The sequence below is a fragment of the Parambassis ranga genome, chromosome 2 (assembly GCF_900634625.1).
Source record: "Parambassis ranga chromosome 2, fParRan2.1, whole genome shotgun sequence".
NCBI lineage: Eukaryota > Metazoa > Chordata > Actinopteri > Ambassidae > Parambassis > Parambassis ranga.
Genome location: NC_041023.1, coordinates 22,121,125 through 22,136,953, shown reverse-complemented (window position 1 = coordinate 22,136,953; position 15,829 = coordinate 22,121,125). Strand labels below are relative to the sequence as shown.

Genomic DNA, 15,829 nt, shown 5'->3' with positions numbered 1-15,829 from the left:
GCAGCCGACAAAGGGCAGCACGCTGTGGGCAGGGCTGCTTTCCTTAGAACAGCATGAAAGCCCTTGTAATGGCATTTTTATGTGTTTTGTGAGGGGCTTTGTCAGCTTTGTGTGCTGATGTATGTGTTTATTTCTCTCAGACTCTGTGTGCATCAAAAAAGCATTTTTATTTAACTCTCAAAACCAGATTTAACATTACATTTTCATCTTAGAGGAAAAGGTTTGTGTAACAGATGCAGCACCATCTCCAGAGGCGCTGTTGTATCCATGTTTGAGTTTACTGACGCAAAGACCAGTTAAATCAGCGTCGAAGTGCAACGTCCACACAATTCACGCAAAATGTTAATGGTAGAGTCAACTCAGCACTCCGCCAGCAGTGAGAATGATCTAAAAACTAGGTGGTGTCTTTAACACTGCTTCTTTCTCTCTTCTTTGACTCAAAGCGGACTATCTGTAGCTCGGCAGCACGCTAGCCCTCAACATTTCTTTTGCATAGAGTTGTTTCTTCAAATTTTAGTTTTGTTCACTTTGTTTTCCCAACATCTTTAAGACACACGTTTACCGACTTTAATATAATTTCAAGTAAAGGTTATGGATTGATTTTATGCTGCTGTCAACATTTGATGAAAAGCTTCACAAAACAATCCATATTTTATAATTTTCTGTAAAATAAAAATCAGAAAATGTATAGCTGTCCAGATTTGTGCGGCAAAAAAAAAAAAAAAAATGTTTTAATCTCCAAACTTCCCTGCACACACCTTTTTCTGGCAGTTTCTTAGCAACTGATATTGAGGCATCTGGATTACTTAATGTGCACTGCAGGGCTCCTGCAGACCTGAACAGTGAGGTCTTGATCTCAGCTGGCTTTAAAATGTGTCACATGTGGTGCTCTGTCTGAGGGCTACTACCTCTTTGTCGTCTTAGATATATTTAATAGATGCACTACAAATCTGAAGATGGAGAGCCTTGAGCTCAAAACACACTCTGGATAATGAGCTTTGATTGCAGATACAGATAGAGGGCTGTTCAGACTGCACACACACACACACACTGCTGAACTCTGATTTGTAGAATTGATAGGCTCCATTGTTTCCATAGAGCTTGCCACTATATGCCCTGTAATGTAATTAAAGCCAGCAGATTTATGCTTCTGTATAGCAGCCCAGAACCTGATCCATGTTGTGTCTGAAGCCGGCCTGAAAAGCCGTGGCTCTGTCCAGCTGGTGCTGGTTTCTGCTCTGGCCTCTTTGGCTTTGGTTTATTGTCGCCTTTGTTTTTGTGTCACATGTGAAAGAAACATTAGGTTGCTTTTCATTATTTCCCAGAATTTTTTAGCAGAAGGGGACAATGTTGTCTGCCAAGGAAACATGCCTGAGTGAGCTGCACCAGGTTAGCGAGGTTGTAATTATTAACAGCCATAGTTAGATAGGCTGCATTTTTTAGCCTCCCACAGAGAGTGACTGCTCAGCTCCAACTACAGCAGCTACAAAGAGCTGAGGTGTATGATCTGAGTCTTTTCCTGGATAAATGGTTAGTGGGAAATGAGTGAGAGATTACAGCTCCATGGACATGTCTGCTCCGGACGCTTGGAGGGAAACCAGACCTTCCAGAAATCAGGATTTGCAGCGTCCTCTGAGGGTTCTGGCTCGGCCTAGGCATCCTGTCAGCACCAGCACCTGGCTGCCCAGCGGCCGCGACTCTGCATGCAGGGTGAGTCCATCCATGCCCACCCAGCTCTTTCTAAAATCCACAGCTGAGCGGCCCGTTGCCGCCACCGCCCACATCTCCAATATCCCAAATGAAAGACACGTCAAATGCTGCTGAATGAGCCCCATGTTGGGAACATGAGAGAGAAGATCCGTAAGTCCAGCAGCATCTGTCCACCTCTCTGACACTAATGAATGTTAAGTAGGTTATCTGCTGGTGCACCAGTGTCTCACAGGTCATTGTGGCCAGCAGTGGCAGTGAGGCTGCGCTTTTGTCAGGGTGCGCCAGCCCACAGTCAGACGTCTAAAATGGCTGCACTGCTTTCTCCTGCACACAATCCCAGCAGCAATAGTCACCATATTGATCCTCCTTGCTTGCAGATTAAAGCATAAAAGAAGCTCTGTCCTATCAGCAGGGGTCCCCACTGACTCCCAGAGCTCATTTCAGGGTCACAGAGTCCTTGCAGCCCCCTGACCTGGACTCCAATGCAAACACAGAGACACCGGTGCAAGGAAGGACAGAAACCTTTCCAAGGATGAAACCCATTAAACAGGATTGGTTGGATGCTCACATTCATGGCTCATTATAGCTGACCCCGGGCTTTCTCTGTCTCTCAATCAGGTTCTGTCCTTTTCTATCTGCAGCTCTAACCTGGCCAAAGCCATGCTGAGGTGGTCACCAGCACCTTTTGTTTGCATTGATAGCTCAGCCATTTACTTGATTGTTTTCTGAACTGGATCTCCTCATCCGTTGTGTTGTGTTGCATTGTCGAGTTCCTGTGGTGTGCTTTTAAAGATTTGTCTGAGCTGTGGAGACAGTGTATCCCTTTTGTCTCAGTGTTGGAACAGGGCACCTAAACACTCAAACCACATTCATCGGCCATCCTCTCTGTAACTGGATAAGAAATAATTATTTCTGTAAAAAATGGACACCGCCAATTATGAGGCCAGCTACACAGACCTTTGTTGTGTCTTTCCTTTCATTGTTTAGCCATCAAACCCCATGAATTAACTGTATTGATCTGAAGAACACACTAGTGACAGATTTACCACAACAAGATACAACACATCCCAGCCTCATCCCATCAGGTGAAATAGTGACATAATCTAGTGAAACTGTCGCTTTTTTCATGCATATGTACACAAATCAGTCATCTCACAGTGTACAGTCAAGAAGGCTGGCAGGGATGTGGATGGCTTCAACTTGCCGGACCTTCATCCAGAAGTCTGAGGTTCGTGTTCTACCTGTGCCATCGCAGCTTTATTTAATGTGATAAGGTGCTTTGACTGTGACTTCCACTCGTTGTTGGGGTTAGGCTGGTTAAGGTTAGGCATTACAAACAGGGTAAGGTTGATTGTGTTAGCTGTGAGCAAAGGTTTTATAATATTATTGTTTTATATACAACCCATAGTTTCAGTGTTTTGGCTCGGGTCATACCATAGACCGTATAACAGCTTTGAATTTTGTAGACTCTGTGTGTCCTTGGTGCTGACCTCACCAGGATGTAGCTCTGTACACTGGCTCCCTGTACGATGCCTGCTCCCTTAATTAAACGCTGATTAAATGCCTATTAATGTGCGCTGACTCACAGACAGGGTGTAATCAGGTGAAACACAATTAATAAAATATCCAGCATGGTGCTGAGGAGGAGGAGGAGGAAGGACTCCCCTGAGGAGGATGGACAGATGGCGGCAGGAATCACCAGCGAGAGAGGACAAAGCTGGGTGAGGGAGAGGATAAAGCAAAGACCAGCCACCACTTTGGTGATTAGGTCTAAATTGGTAATTCGATCTAGCTCCTTCCACCTACTCATTATTGATAAGACTGCCCATATTTGAGCATATTTCCCCCTGCTGGCTCAGGCTGACAGCACAGCACTTCCTGTCCACTTGAGTCCTGCCAGCCCACGCCGTAGTGCTCTCAATGGATCCAACAGGAAGTACATTGAGGTGGAGTTTGTGTGGACTGGGGTTGGAGGGAGGGGATACATGCTGTCAGCACATACACAGTGGAAATCCCATCTGCCAAGAATCTCCCTAATCTCATCATCTGAATTGAACAAGGAAAAGAAGAGCAGCAATCGCTTTAGACAAACCCTCTATGGGATTATGTGTTGTATTCCTGATGATGGGTCAAATGACGACATCAAAGGGAGAGCAAGACCCCAGACCACAGGCGGCCCCATTCTGTTAGAGCTAACAGACCGCTAGCTTTTTAGGGCCTACATTAGGACACCATAAAGTTTGCTGTAATGATGGTAAAGTACCAATCAATTTAAACTTCTACAGAATTTCTTTTTTAAATGACATCAACATAAAGAAAACTTTATAGCTGTTCTGCTATTGGTGCCAAAATAATACAGTTTTCAATACAAAGTGCTACAAGGAAAATATGCTAAGGTGGTGCAATAAGATACTGTATAAACTCACTGAACAAGCTAATAAATGCTGTGTGTATAGCATAGCTTGTTTAGTAATCTTCTTGTTTTGACATACTAATCACCTTCCATCAAAATAGAAATTATAAAAATAAAATATAAATAAGTACGGTATGTATCATTTAAATTATCAACATAGACAACATTAACATAATCTCTGCTAGCATGGCTTGCTAAGAGCATGGAGACATAATGTGTTAGCGCTCCTTCAGCAGGTGTAGAAATCCATTTCATCCAATGATCTTATTTTGACATAACATGTGAGAACAGAGATGTAGTAGTGAAAATATATATATTTGGGGAGATACAAATAAACACAGGGAAGTTTTACTTTAAGGGTGTTTTTTCCATCTACATTTTAAAAGAAAATCATCTTAATTGCTTAATTTTTCTACAGTTGTTTCCATCATTCTCTTTGTTTTTTTCCTTTTCAGTTTGTGTAATGTTCCTGTATTTTAACCACTGTCTGACCCAACCCCCAACCACTTCATCCTCTGCTGTCTGGAAATGTACTTGATTTCACATTCAGCATAATTAGTGACAACAAGGTCACTGGGCCACAAGCACCCATGATTCATTGGGAAACTGGTTGTTGTTCCCTGTTGCTTCATTATCCAGCCTCGATTAAGGCTCTTATTAAGGATGGAGGGCCTGTGAATCATTTCTGGCATAATGTGTATAATCACACATGATGTGCTGTGTTAAATACAACAGGTACAGGTTCAAATGAAGCCCGAAACACAAAGGCGACGACACAGCAGCGCCCTCTATCCTCTCCTCTGGCACTGGAGAGGTTTGAAATCCAAGCTGGCAGAGAGCTCCACATCAATGTGAGGGGAAGTGCACACAAACCAAATCTATTGTCTTCCATCCCCTGTTGCCCCCTGTCACCCACTCCGGTCCGAGGTTACAGCCCATGAATGAAGGGTGAATCCTGGGAGGATCTGCTCTCTTGCTCCCTGGAGTGGATCGATTCTGGAGCTGACTCGCTGCTTCTGGAAGCTGCCAGAAGCTGCAAAGCGAGATGGATGAGCTGCTGGGCACTGGCTGGTGATGTGTCCACTGTGATTGATGGTTTAACACAGTGGTTACTGATCCACAGGTCAAACTAATGCACCCTGACCATACGACCACCATACTGTCCTAAGGAGCAGGACATTTTGAGCAGATGTTGGAGGGTGGCTGCGTGGGAGCACAGACTTCATCATTGAGTCAAACCTCTGGAGGTGTTTTCACTGCATGCAATGATAAAGACAGAGGGCTCATTAATGCACTAGTTGGGGTTTAAATGTCCCCAGAGAGCCTCTCACTGTGTTTGTTTTACCAGACTGCAGACTTTGAGGCCCATTTAGCTACTAAATGTGGTTGTAATTGATTAATTTGGATGATCCATTTTAAATGTGCCAACCTTATGTAATCAATACACTTATATTTGGTGTCTTTTTCTCTCACAGAGACCCATTTTTGTGTCATTTGTCAGTAAGGCCATCTTATGGGATCGAGGAGTCTGCCACTACACTGTGAGTGCTTCACACAACAACACACACGTTTCTGGGACTTTTCTTCATTAAGTGTTCAATTTCAAACTGATCAGTACACCCTCTATATGATACTTGAGTAACATTTTGGAGGTTCTTGTTTTTAAGGTTTCTTGTTCAGCTCCGTCTGTGGGGTTCAGGATATAAAGATATTGCTGCTAGCTATAGTTTGTTTTTAGCCTCAACATCTTGTCAACCATCATCACCACCATCATGTGACCCTAACCCTTCAGTAGGTGGCTGGAGGCTGTTTGTTTATATGATTTAAATATATCTCTCCTCTTTCTCCCTTGATGAGAGACTTTGACTCACTTGTCCACCTAGTGGTACAAAGAGTTTACACAGATATAACTGGTTAGCTTCATCTCTTCAACAACATACATAGATATCATGATTTTATTCCCTCTCAGATGTTTGGGTGATTTAAACAACTTTTTACATTAAGTTTTATTTAATTTAAGCACATCTTTGTATTTTGTTACAGTTTAAATTCAACTTAAAGCTCACTTGAAACATTTTTTGAAACTCACAGTCTCTATCAGCAGTCCATTACCCAAATATATACAAATATATAACCAGGGAAAAGAGCAAATCCTCACATTTAATTGGGAAAAAAGTGGATCAAAAAATAAGTAAATTCACAAGTTTACTCTTAGAAGACAATTTCAAGTCCAGAAAATGTTTCTAAAATTATACTGGATGTTTTTGCCTTTAACAAGCAGACTCAAACACACATGTACTCCTCTTCTCCTTTCTCTCCTCCGACACTCACATGTCTCCACCTCTCCCCTCTGCTGAAAAGAGTCTGGGAGTGGATGTGCTACAATTAACAGTGGCGTTGCCATGGGGACAGCAGGGCTGTGTGGGCTGGCTTCCTGTCTTGGCCTCTGGTTAAACAAACAAGTAAAGTCGGCAGACAAAGAAGCCCGCTGGTCCTTACAGCCTCATTTACATCCTCAACTGCCTTCAGCACTTCTACATTCAGCAAGTTCATCAGGCTCCGCCATATCCCGTTGCCATTCTCCACTCCTGCTCTGCTCCTGCTATATCTAATAAATCAGCAGCGCATTGTGATGGTAAAGCCGCTCCCGTCATGCAGCCTTTTACAACCAGGGTGTCGCCGTCTAAATAGACAGGCAGCCGACAAGAGGCTGTTGACCCAGCGGTCTGCTTTATGCAGCTCCTGTACTGTCGCCCGGGACACGAGCTGCAATGTGGTGGCGCAGGTCAGAGCGCACAGGTGCCCAAACAAGGCACCTCTGATTTAAACCTGATTATAATGTTTCTGTACAAGCAGCTCCAGCAACAGCTCCCTAAACTCTCAAATTAAGGATAAAGAAAATATAGGTGTTTATTTTTTACACACCTTCCTGTGGTTGTATGAATAAGTGCATTTAAAATCATCAAGATGGAGCAGAACCAAAACATGGTGCTGAAACTTGTTGCAGACAGGAGGAGTTTGCCTCATAAATATTTTAATGCTGTGTTTGTTTTAACTCAGTATATATATACTGTATATATATATATATATATATATATAATGTTTCCATACAGTCATTCTCTAAACTGCTATGTGGCAGCAACAGGGGGGTGCAGAGATGCTCTGACCTACCTGTCTCCATCCACTTCCTCCAGCTCCTTATGGATGATCCCCGCCCTGGAGATGTGATCCATTTCAGTGGGTCCTGCATGGAGGATGGAGGCCTTGTTATGTCAGACAGGCTTGGCTAGTGGTTGAGGGGCTGGTTTGACACTCCTGCTTCAGGAAAGCAAGCAAACAAACATAAAAACCCTACAAACCTTCAAGCATCTTACAAGTGTCTGAGCATTTTGTCGACTATAAGCCTGTGTTGCTGTTCACAGTCATCCTGCACTCTGCTGTGTTGAGTTGTTTCGGTGGCGTCAGTGGGTGAGATGGGGCGGGGGAGTCAGCAGAGCCCTCTGGGTCTGCGTGGGCCTGTAAAGCAGGGTCATTGTCTAAACCAGCGAAAGTAGAAAGTTGCTCTGAATGCTAAGCTGCATCTGAGCCTGGCTTCTGACACGAGCTGATAATCAGATTTACTCCCCTGAATCCGCCGGACTCCACAAAGCGCCCCACTGTCATCGTCCCCCACTTTGCCTTTCGCCAGCATCCCCTTCCCTCTCCTCCTCCTCCTCCTCCTCCTCCCCCGCAGCAAAGCTAATTACACCCCGCAGAAACACAAATCTCCATGATTTAAAAAGTCACTCTTTTTCAGGGGTTTAACCTTGTTAGGGCCTAAGCCTGGCTTTCTTGTGAAGAATTCTCTGTTCCTGCAGATGCGGGGACATAGACACACTTCTGTCTTTGCTCGTCGTCGTCCGCCTGTCAGAGGGTTCACTTGGAGGCACTGTAATTAAGTGTGTGTGCATGTCTACTTATGTCTGCTGTGTGTGTGTACATATGTTTAGAGGTGAGGCGGGGGGGTGGGGGGGGCAGTGAAGGAGCACACGCGAGGCCGTCCCTCTGCAGGCCATCTGGGACTCTCTGACGAACTAATAGACTTCCTACATTCATCGAGCAGCACTTCTTGTACATCTCAATCAGGGTGCTGTTGACCACAAACAGGCCCATAATGACATTAGCCAGCTCTGGCTGTGTGAGGACAGCGTGTGGGTTGCCTGACGCCAGGAGGTCAGCCTGTTTCCTGGGGGCCTGCAGGGCCGCCGGAGGGAGCCCACGGGTGTCTGCAGAAATGACAGTCCTATACCTACTGTCACTGCCGGACATGCCGTCTTCTGTGACATGTTGCAGCTAACTGTAATCCATCTTACAGCTTGAAAATAACATTTCCATTGATGTTTTTTAACGACTACAACTTTTGTCTGGACTTATTTATTTCTGGCAGGGGGTGCAGTCTTAATAATAAAAGCTGCTTCTTAGTTTATAGTTACGTTTACGTTAATGGAACATATGACCGCATTGCCTAACGCAGTTGATTTTCACTCAATGTTCGCGTCACCCTGACACCACCAGTTGTTTTGTTTTCACCCAATAATAAGTTTTTGTGTTTTACTGTGGCCGTATTTGGCAATAAACAGATTTTCCAGGCATGCTAAAATGAAAACTGGTTTTAGAACCCATTCGTCATTCTATTGGAGGTTAGATAGCAGGAAGTTGCACTTAGCTGTGGCTGAGATTTAGCATTCACTCCACAGAAGCCTGGTGGACCAAAAACTCAGGCTGATGATGGCATTAGATAAAACGTTTTAACAGTTTTGCTGTGACATACTTCGGTAAATGTGAGGAGAAGGTTGTCAGTAACCTCAGTGATGCAGCTTCATCCTTTCTCTGACAGTTTTTGCGTGTATTTCTGCATTAGAACTGTCTGTTTGTGGCTTGTAATGCTGCTAACGTTCATGCCTGGACCTGTTCCGCAGAAGGTCGCTGGTCTGATGACACCAACCGAGCCGGGCCTCACTGACGGGCCTGAGTGACAGGTAGTGAGGATGAGGTTGTATGGGGGGAGGAAGAGGAGCATGCAAGGAAAGAGCAGCCTCTCTTGTTTTCAACTCACTTCTCCTTCTTTACATCACAAGAATGCAAATCTGTAAAGCCTCCACATCTGAGAGAAGGGACTCAGTGGAGATGGTGCAGGGATTTAAAAGCTGATCCTCCCTGTGTGAGTCACAGACAGTCACCCCACCTTCCTCCCCCGTGTTCTCCCTCCATCTGAGGCATTCAGACAGATGTTTTTATAGTGCGATAAAAGGCTGAGGAGCTGAACTTTGTTTTAGATGAAGCTTAAATACAAGTCAAATAAAAGCCTGGCGTCCATTTCTTACGACTGTTTGCCATAGAATGAGTCACTGTCCACAGGGCTGCTTTCAGTGGTCAGTGGTCCCTCCACATTTTCAATGTTGACCGGCTTTTATCTGCTGTGTCTCTCTGGCAGTGAACACTGAGGAGATCATTCTCTGTCTCCTCTCTCTTTCTCAGAGAAGGGAGGCGAACAGGTTGTTGCATTGTGTGTTGTTCTGTTTTGTCGACACAAGGGGGCAGCGGTGGCACCATGCATCATTTGAATGTTTCTTTCTTTCCCCCCTGCACGCACCTCAGCTCCACAGCAGGGCACTGCTTTCAGTGTTTTTTTCCCCTAAATATTGTGAAATTTATTTTTAATCAATGTTATTTATATTATTTGTGCATTTTACATTTAAACTTCTTCTTATAATATTTTTAATTATCCATTTTTATTAATGTATTTTACTGCTTCATATTTGCCTTTTTATTTCTTTCAATATTTATTGTAATTTAAAAAATATAATCTAGTTTTTAATTTATTTATCTATGCTTTTTATTGACATTTTTTAATGTTTTTTTATTCACTTATTAAAATGTTTTGTTTTTCTTTCTTAATTTTTATTTATTTAAAAAGTAATTTTCACTGTGAAAACAATGAATCTTTTTCGAGTTTCTTCATGCAGGTCCCTGAACGCCCGGTCCATCGTCCCTCTCTCTGTCCCCGCTTCCTGTCCCACATGAAGGCTTGCCCTGAAGACTTCAGGCCTCCATATTTCCTGAGCTCCAAGTCCAAACCTCAGCCTCTACCTCAGGAGAGGACGCATGCACACACTCTGACTGCCCCACAAGTGCTGAGTGAGGGTGAGTCTTTATAATAATAAAACACCTGGTGCCTTCACGCCATCACAGCCACAACAGAGGGAGGGCGCTGACTCCTTTAACTCTGCAGCCCTGCTCATTAACAGGTTTTCTCACCTTTTCTTTCTGTCCTGAGTCCTGGAGGTGTACAGGCCACCAAGCTTGTCGTTAGCTCTAATCTCTCGCTGTGGTTGTGTTTGGTTAAGTGCAAATCTCGCCTATCCTCTCTGGTGAGGAAGTGCCCACAGCGCCGCCCTCCTGGTGGTGGTCTGGTGGGAGTGAAAGACCCGGAGCCCAGAGACCTGCCGCTCCTTTCAGAGCCCCAGGCTCTGATGTGAAGGCATTTTTTCCCCTTTACACACACCTCAGCTCCACAGCAGGGCACTGCTTTCTGTGTGTGCATTACTGTGTGTGTGTGTGTGTGTGTGTGTGTGTGTGTGTGCATTTGTGTGTGAGGAAGGGGGGCATTTCTTAGCACCAGGGTCTAATACTAATTATTCTACCATATGGTGGTCGGCTCCCTCACAATCATCCTCAGCCCTCCTCCCTAAAGAAACGTGCTGTGCCCAACGCCTTGGCTTTGCACTCTGACACATGTCATTCATATGCACATCAGCACACACACACACACTAGTTTGTGTGTGCGTGTGTACAACAGATGCACAGCAGGGCATTGTAAGAGGAGGCAGTGCAGAAATGTGCTCTCCAGTGCGTTTTCTTTATCCCCCTGTGCTGACTCCTCTTGGCGGCAGACCCCCAGGAAACAGGAGCAGATTGTCTGACACCCTCCACCCTTACCCACCACAACACATACACACACCCTCACCGTAGTCAACAAAAAAAATGGGAGGAGATTTGGAGGAAATGGGTGGCGCTCGATGGATTTAAAGGTTGTGGAAGAGAATCTTAGAGGGATGAAAGGCAGAAAGATAAGATGGCTGTGGCTGCACTTCATGCGGGCATTTTCACACATTTTCTGGGTATTACGTTTCATGCTTTAACACAGTAATTTAAGTCATCTATCAGCAGAAACCTAATGCCATCTTAATCTCAAGGCAGCTTCCATAAACAATTTATATATTAAAATGTCGACTTCCAGGGGACTCTTATTGTGAAAAAACTTTACAACTTTTAGGTTTCCTGCTTAGTCTCAGAGTTCTCCTGTAACTCCACCATAACTAACCCCAAAATATTTTCACCATCATGTAAAAAACTTGAAATCTGTAATCTGAAAATGATGCTAAGCTCTAGAAACTTCTTTTTAGGATGTGAGTGTGTGAATACTAGAGATTGTGTGTCTGTGTGCTCCCATGCCCTCAGGTCTGATTACTATTGTGAACGCTGGTTGGGAAACAGGCAGCTGCTCCAGTGGGGCAATTTCTCGCTGCCTTTGTTAGCCATCCGACCCACTCAGCAGGGAAACAAGTGTTTGCTGCAGGACTGAAGAAAGTGGGAACGAAAATGTCAGTAGCAGACCTGCAGCAAGTCGACCTTTCAGAAAGAGAAAAGTCAGTTCAGGAAGATCAGCAGAGAAACGTCTTTGTAATGATATGAAATGTTTTGTGTTTCTTGAAGGGCGCTGCCATTTTAATCCCACCAGGAGAAGAGGAATCACTGGTCAGAGTGCAGGTTTGAACCCAGGAAGGCGCTCTGCTTCCATTGTTGTTCCCTGTCCTCAGCCCCCTGCTACACCACCTCCACCCACCCCTTCTCCATCACCTTCCCTTCACAACACAATCCATCCTGAATCTGAAAGCAAGTTAAACACAGTCCCAGCATCTCCCCCTGGCCTTCCTCTTCCTCATCTGCCTCCTCCACGGGAAAAAGAGGAAGAACTTTCAGAGAGGGAAATGATGTCACAGCCTGCTGTGGAAGAGCAGGACTGGGAGCTGAACCTGGAGTGTGATGTATCAACGCCCTCAGCATCACCAACCTCCCTCTCCCGGGAATCTTTCTCAGACTTAAGTCGTCCAGCCTCCAGTTTGTTCAGCCGGAGCACTGACCTTGCTAGTGGCAGGAGCAGCATCCTGTGTGATGAACCTGCTGGTGAAACTGGTAGAGTCTCTGCTGCTTTCAACGGTGACTCATTTCATACAATTCATTTGCACCTTGCATTAAGATGTTCACATTTTTATCTTGTATTGTAGCTGACACAAAAGAACACTTCTGTGAGTTTATAAATTCACTTTTAATTTTCTTCTGTCTGTCTGCAGCAGATATTGAGGACTCAGATCTTAAGGACACCAGTTGTCTTTCTCCTCTTCAGCCTTCCCCAGTATTGCAGTTACTTACTTCCCCTCCAACATCATTGAATCCCCATCAGAATAACACCGTGACCACACCTCCACTCTATGAGGCAGGCTTTGGTCAAACCAAGTCCCTCTCACCTCACCTAGTGCAGGGGGCCCATCCTAATTCAGATAAACCTCTGTGCAGCAGCAGATGCACAGACCCAGCAGAAAATCTCCAACTTGATGCCTCCATGGACGCTGGTCTCAACCCATCGGATCAAGCACATCCCTCACTGGCTTTCCCCTCTGCCACTTGGTCGTCCTGCCCCAGTCCACAGAGGACCACTCTCCGCTCAGGGTCAGGAGCAAAGCTGACCCCTTCTTCTCCAGTGTCCCGGCTGGAGTCTCAACGCTGGCCCGTCCTGCCTCCTATCTCCCCTGTCAGAGGTGAGAAATGAGCCCTGCTGGCCACATATGGACCGTTCACAGCCTCCTCCCTGCCCACTGGTTACCCTCCTGTCCACTTTCTAAGGGGCCTGATTGTCCTGGACATGGCTGGACATCCAAACAGAGACAAAGAGATCAGGCCAGACAGAGAAATCAAAGCCTGCCTCCATAGTGAGGCATTAAGATGCTCCTGCCCCCATTAGTACACTGTGAAAGCATGGCTGTCAGCCTGTTTTCTCCACCGCCTCCCACCACATAATAAATAACGCAGAAAGCTTTTCTTTTTCCTCTAAATCAGCAATAGAAAGGAGGGCTTTTGATGAAAAGCTGGTACCGTTTGATTCCCCCGTTCAAAGGCGTGAGGCCCCAACAATAGAAGTCGGGGTCCCTACCTCGTGTGCCGTGCCTCTCAGCCTCAGCTCCCCCATGCTTATGCTATTCTCTGGGCTCCGACAGGGAGACAAGTGGCCGATGGTCATAAATCCACACTGACCACCGCTCACTGACGGCAAAACACTGAGGCGGACCGCCACAATAGAATACCTCTGTGGCTTTCCTGCGGCCGCTAATTTACCGTTCCCAATAGGGATAAAGGACGGGGCCACTGACATCTGACTTCTCCAGGAACTTTATGAAAGAAAGCAAACAATGTGGAAATTGTGTAAGGATTTTCTCTTTTCCATCAGAGACATCTACTGTTCTCTGTGTGGTGCTGTGCTGCAGGGGGCCCGCGCTGTATCATAGCACGCTGTTCTCTTCATGGCAGACACAGAGCGAGTGTCACTGTTTCATTTATTTCAGCGCAGATGGAGGCGATTCACTCAGTGTGGGAGCATGTCAAGCTCAAAGATAATTCCAGTTTATTACAAGTCTGCTCTGATTTTTTTTTGGATGTCAGTGTTCCAAGAAAACATTGCACAGGATATAAACAGGCCAGGGTTTTTGATATATTGTGTGCATCACAGCAAAGTATACAAGTTTGTTCTTTTGAAATAAAAGTGACATTCTGGCCCAGCTCAGCCTGCAGATCTCTGTCACCACGGCAATTATTCTCAACATGGCAGAGGTCTGAGCAGCATATACAAGAAAGAAGTTCAGACTTCAAGACTCATGTTATTGCCTGAAAGTCACATAATGACATGCAAACCTTTATGAATTGTCCAGTTATTTGCATTTTATCCATGCAGCTTTACATAATTTAGCCATTTTAAAGTTGCAAAAGTCTGGATTAAGAGGTAGGGCGCGTGCAGGATATGTATAACCCCCAGTGGACTTTGACCCTGAAGTCCCACGTTCGTGTCTACTCCACTGTCGCTTTATTTTTGTGTTTCATGACTATCACTTCCATTTTGTTTTCCACTTGTGGTTGGGGATAGGCAATAAAACACAACTGGTTAAGGTTAAGGTGTTACAAAACAGGGTACGATTGTAAGCTCTTGCACTGGCCGTCACAATCATGACTTTGTGTCAGTCAAAAAACAATAAATCACATCAATGATCATTTCACAGGGTTGGAAACTTTGGAAACTGAAGAGAAAGGTAAAAATAAAAATAGTATATACATGGCATGGATGCCACCCTGATGATGATTATGCCACTTACATGTCTTGTAGTAGGTGCTCAAGGTTTGGCAATCCTGTCAGATTGAAAGTTGTTCTTCACCGTGACTCATAGCCCACAAGCAACCCGTGACAGTGTGCAATGTGTGAGTGGGTCATGCCAGGAGATTTGTGACTGCTGGTCCTTCAGACTTGTGGAGCCTTCTTTGACATGTTTTGTACATGTTACTGGACAAGAACCCTGACCAGGCTCCTCATCAGATCAATGATAAGGAGAGCATCCATAGCAAACACGGTGTTTGTATCTGTAGCAACAAACTGTTTTAACCCCACAGTGTTGCTGCGGATGGTGGCAGAGCCTCTCCTCATCTCACTCAGGCCTTTGTGACCTCCAGCATGATTTTCTCAGATCCAAATCTTGACCCTGCGCTGACCTGTTTTCAGCAACATCTCCAGAGTTTAACTGTCCCTGACAATGAAGAGGGGCACTGTCCTGGCCTGTCCTGGCCTGGCCTGGCCTGGCCTCACCACTCGGGGGCTTTTCAGCCTGGCACTGTGACCAGGAAAAGAGGGCCACAGGCACACAGAGGCGGTGTTGTCTTCCCCTGCTGCTGTCAAATCAAACCCGCCGACCCCCCCACCGCCACCCTTAACCTCCCCGAAAAAACTCGCCCTGACTCAGTACAGCCCTCGTCGGCTCAGAATGACAGCTGAGTTGACAGCAGCAATATGCTTTGAAGTGTCAAGTCAAGTCCTTCCATTGTCTCCCTGAGTAGATCACCAAGCCGCTCAAGTGCACAATAGTGCAGTGGTGTGTGCGTGCCGTTGTTCACATACTCCACTGTGGCTTCATGTGTACGTTTATACTGAGTTGAGTTTGCCTTTTCCTTTTAGAGCCTCTGTATATATTATCCTTTTGTCCGGGCCAAGCTGTTCTGCATTTCTAATGTGAGAAAAGCCTCTTTCAGTGCAGCGACAAAAAAACACCACCCAGTGAAACAGTTTCTCCTGCTAATCCTCTGATTTTTAAACCAGGCAGAGTGAAACAGTTTTGTTTTGAGATAAGTAATTAGCCTGACAGGTCCTCTGAGTGCAGCCTGTGGTAAAGAGGGCTTAGGGGCACATTTTCTTGCCCTGTGTTTGTTGTAGGTGAGATGAGACGGCTTTTGTCCCAGGGTCTGTAACATACCTCACCTGAGGGGCTTCACTTATGGACGTTCAGACTGGGAGGTGTCCACCTGTTGGAGTGTGATGTCTGAAAGGGGCACGTTTTAACTAAGCCAATAACA

At 45.3% G+C, this 15,829-nt stretch overlaps 1 protein-coding gene across 1 annotated transcript in view; it reads left to right on the top strand.

The window, feature by feature from the left end:
• The first annotated feature begins 1,467 nt into the window (after positions 1-1,467).
• LOC114432486 (uncharacterized) overlaps positions 1,468-15,829 on the top strand; it is a 40,157-nt gene continuing 25,795 nt past the window's right edge. The window contains exons 1-5 of the mRNA XM_028400515.1: positions 1,468-1,710; positions 5,599-5,664; positions 10,129-10,306; positions 11,879-12,382; positions 12,517-12,981. Of these exons, the coding sequence (XP_028256316.1) occupies positions 1,564-1,710; positions 5,599-5,664; positions 10,129-10,306; positions 11,879-12,382; positions 12,517-12,981 (1,360 nt within the window). The 5' untranslated portion in view covers positions 1,468-1,563. The remainder of the gene's footprint in view (positions 1,711-5,598; positions 5,665-10,128; positions 10,307-11,878; positions 12,383-12,516; positions 12,982-15,829) is intronic.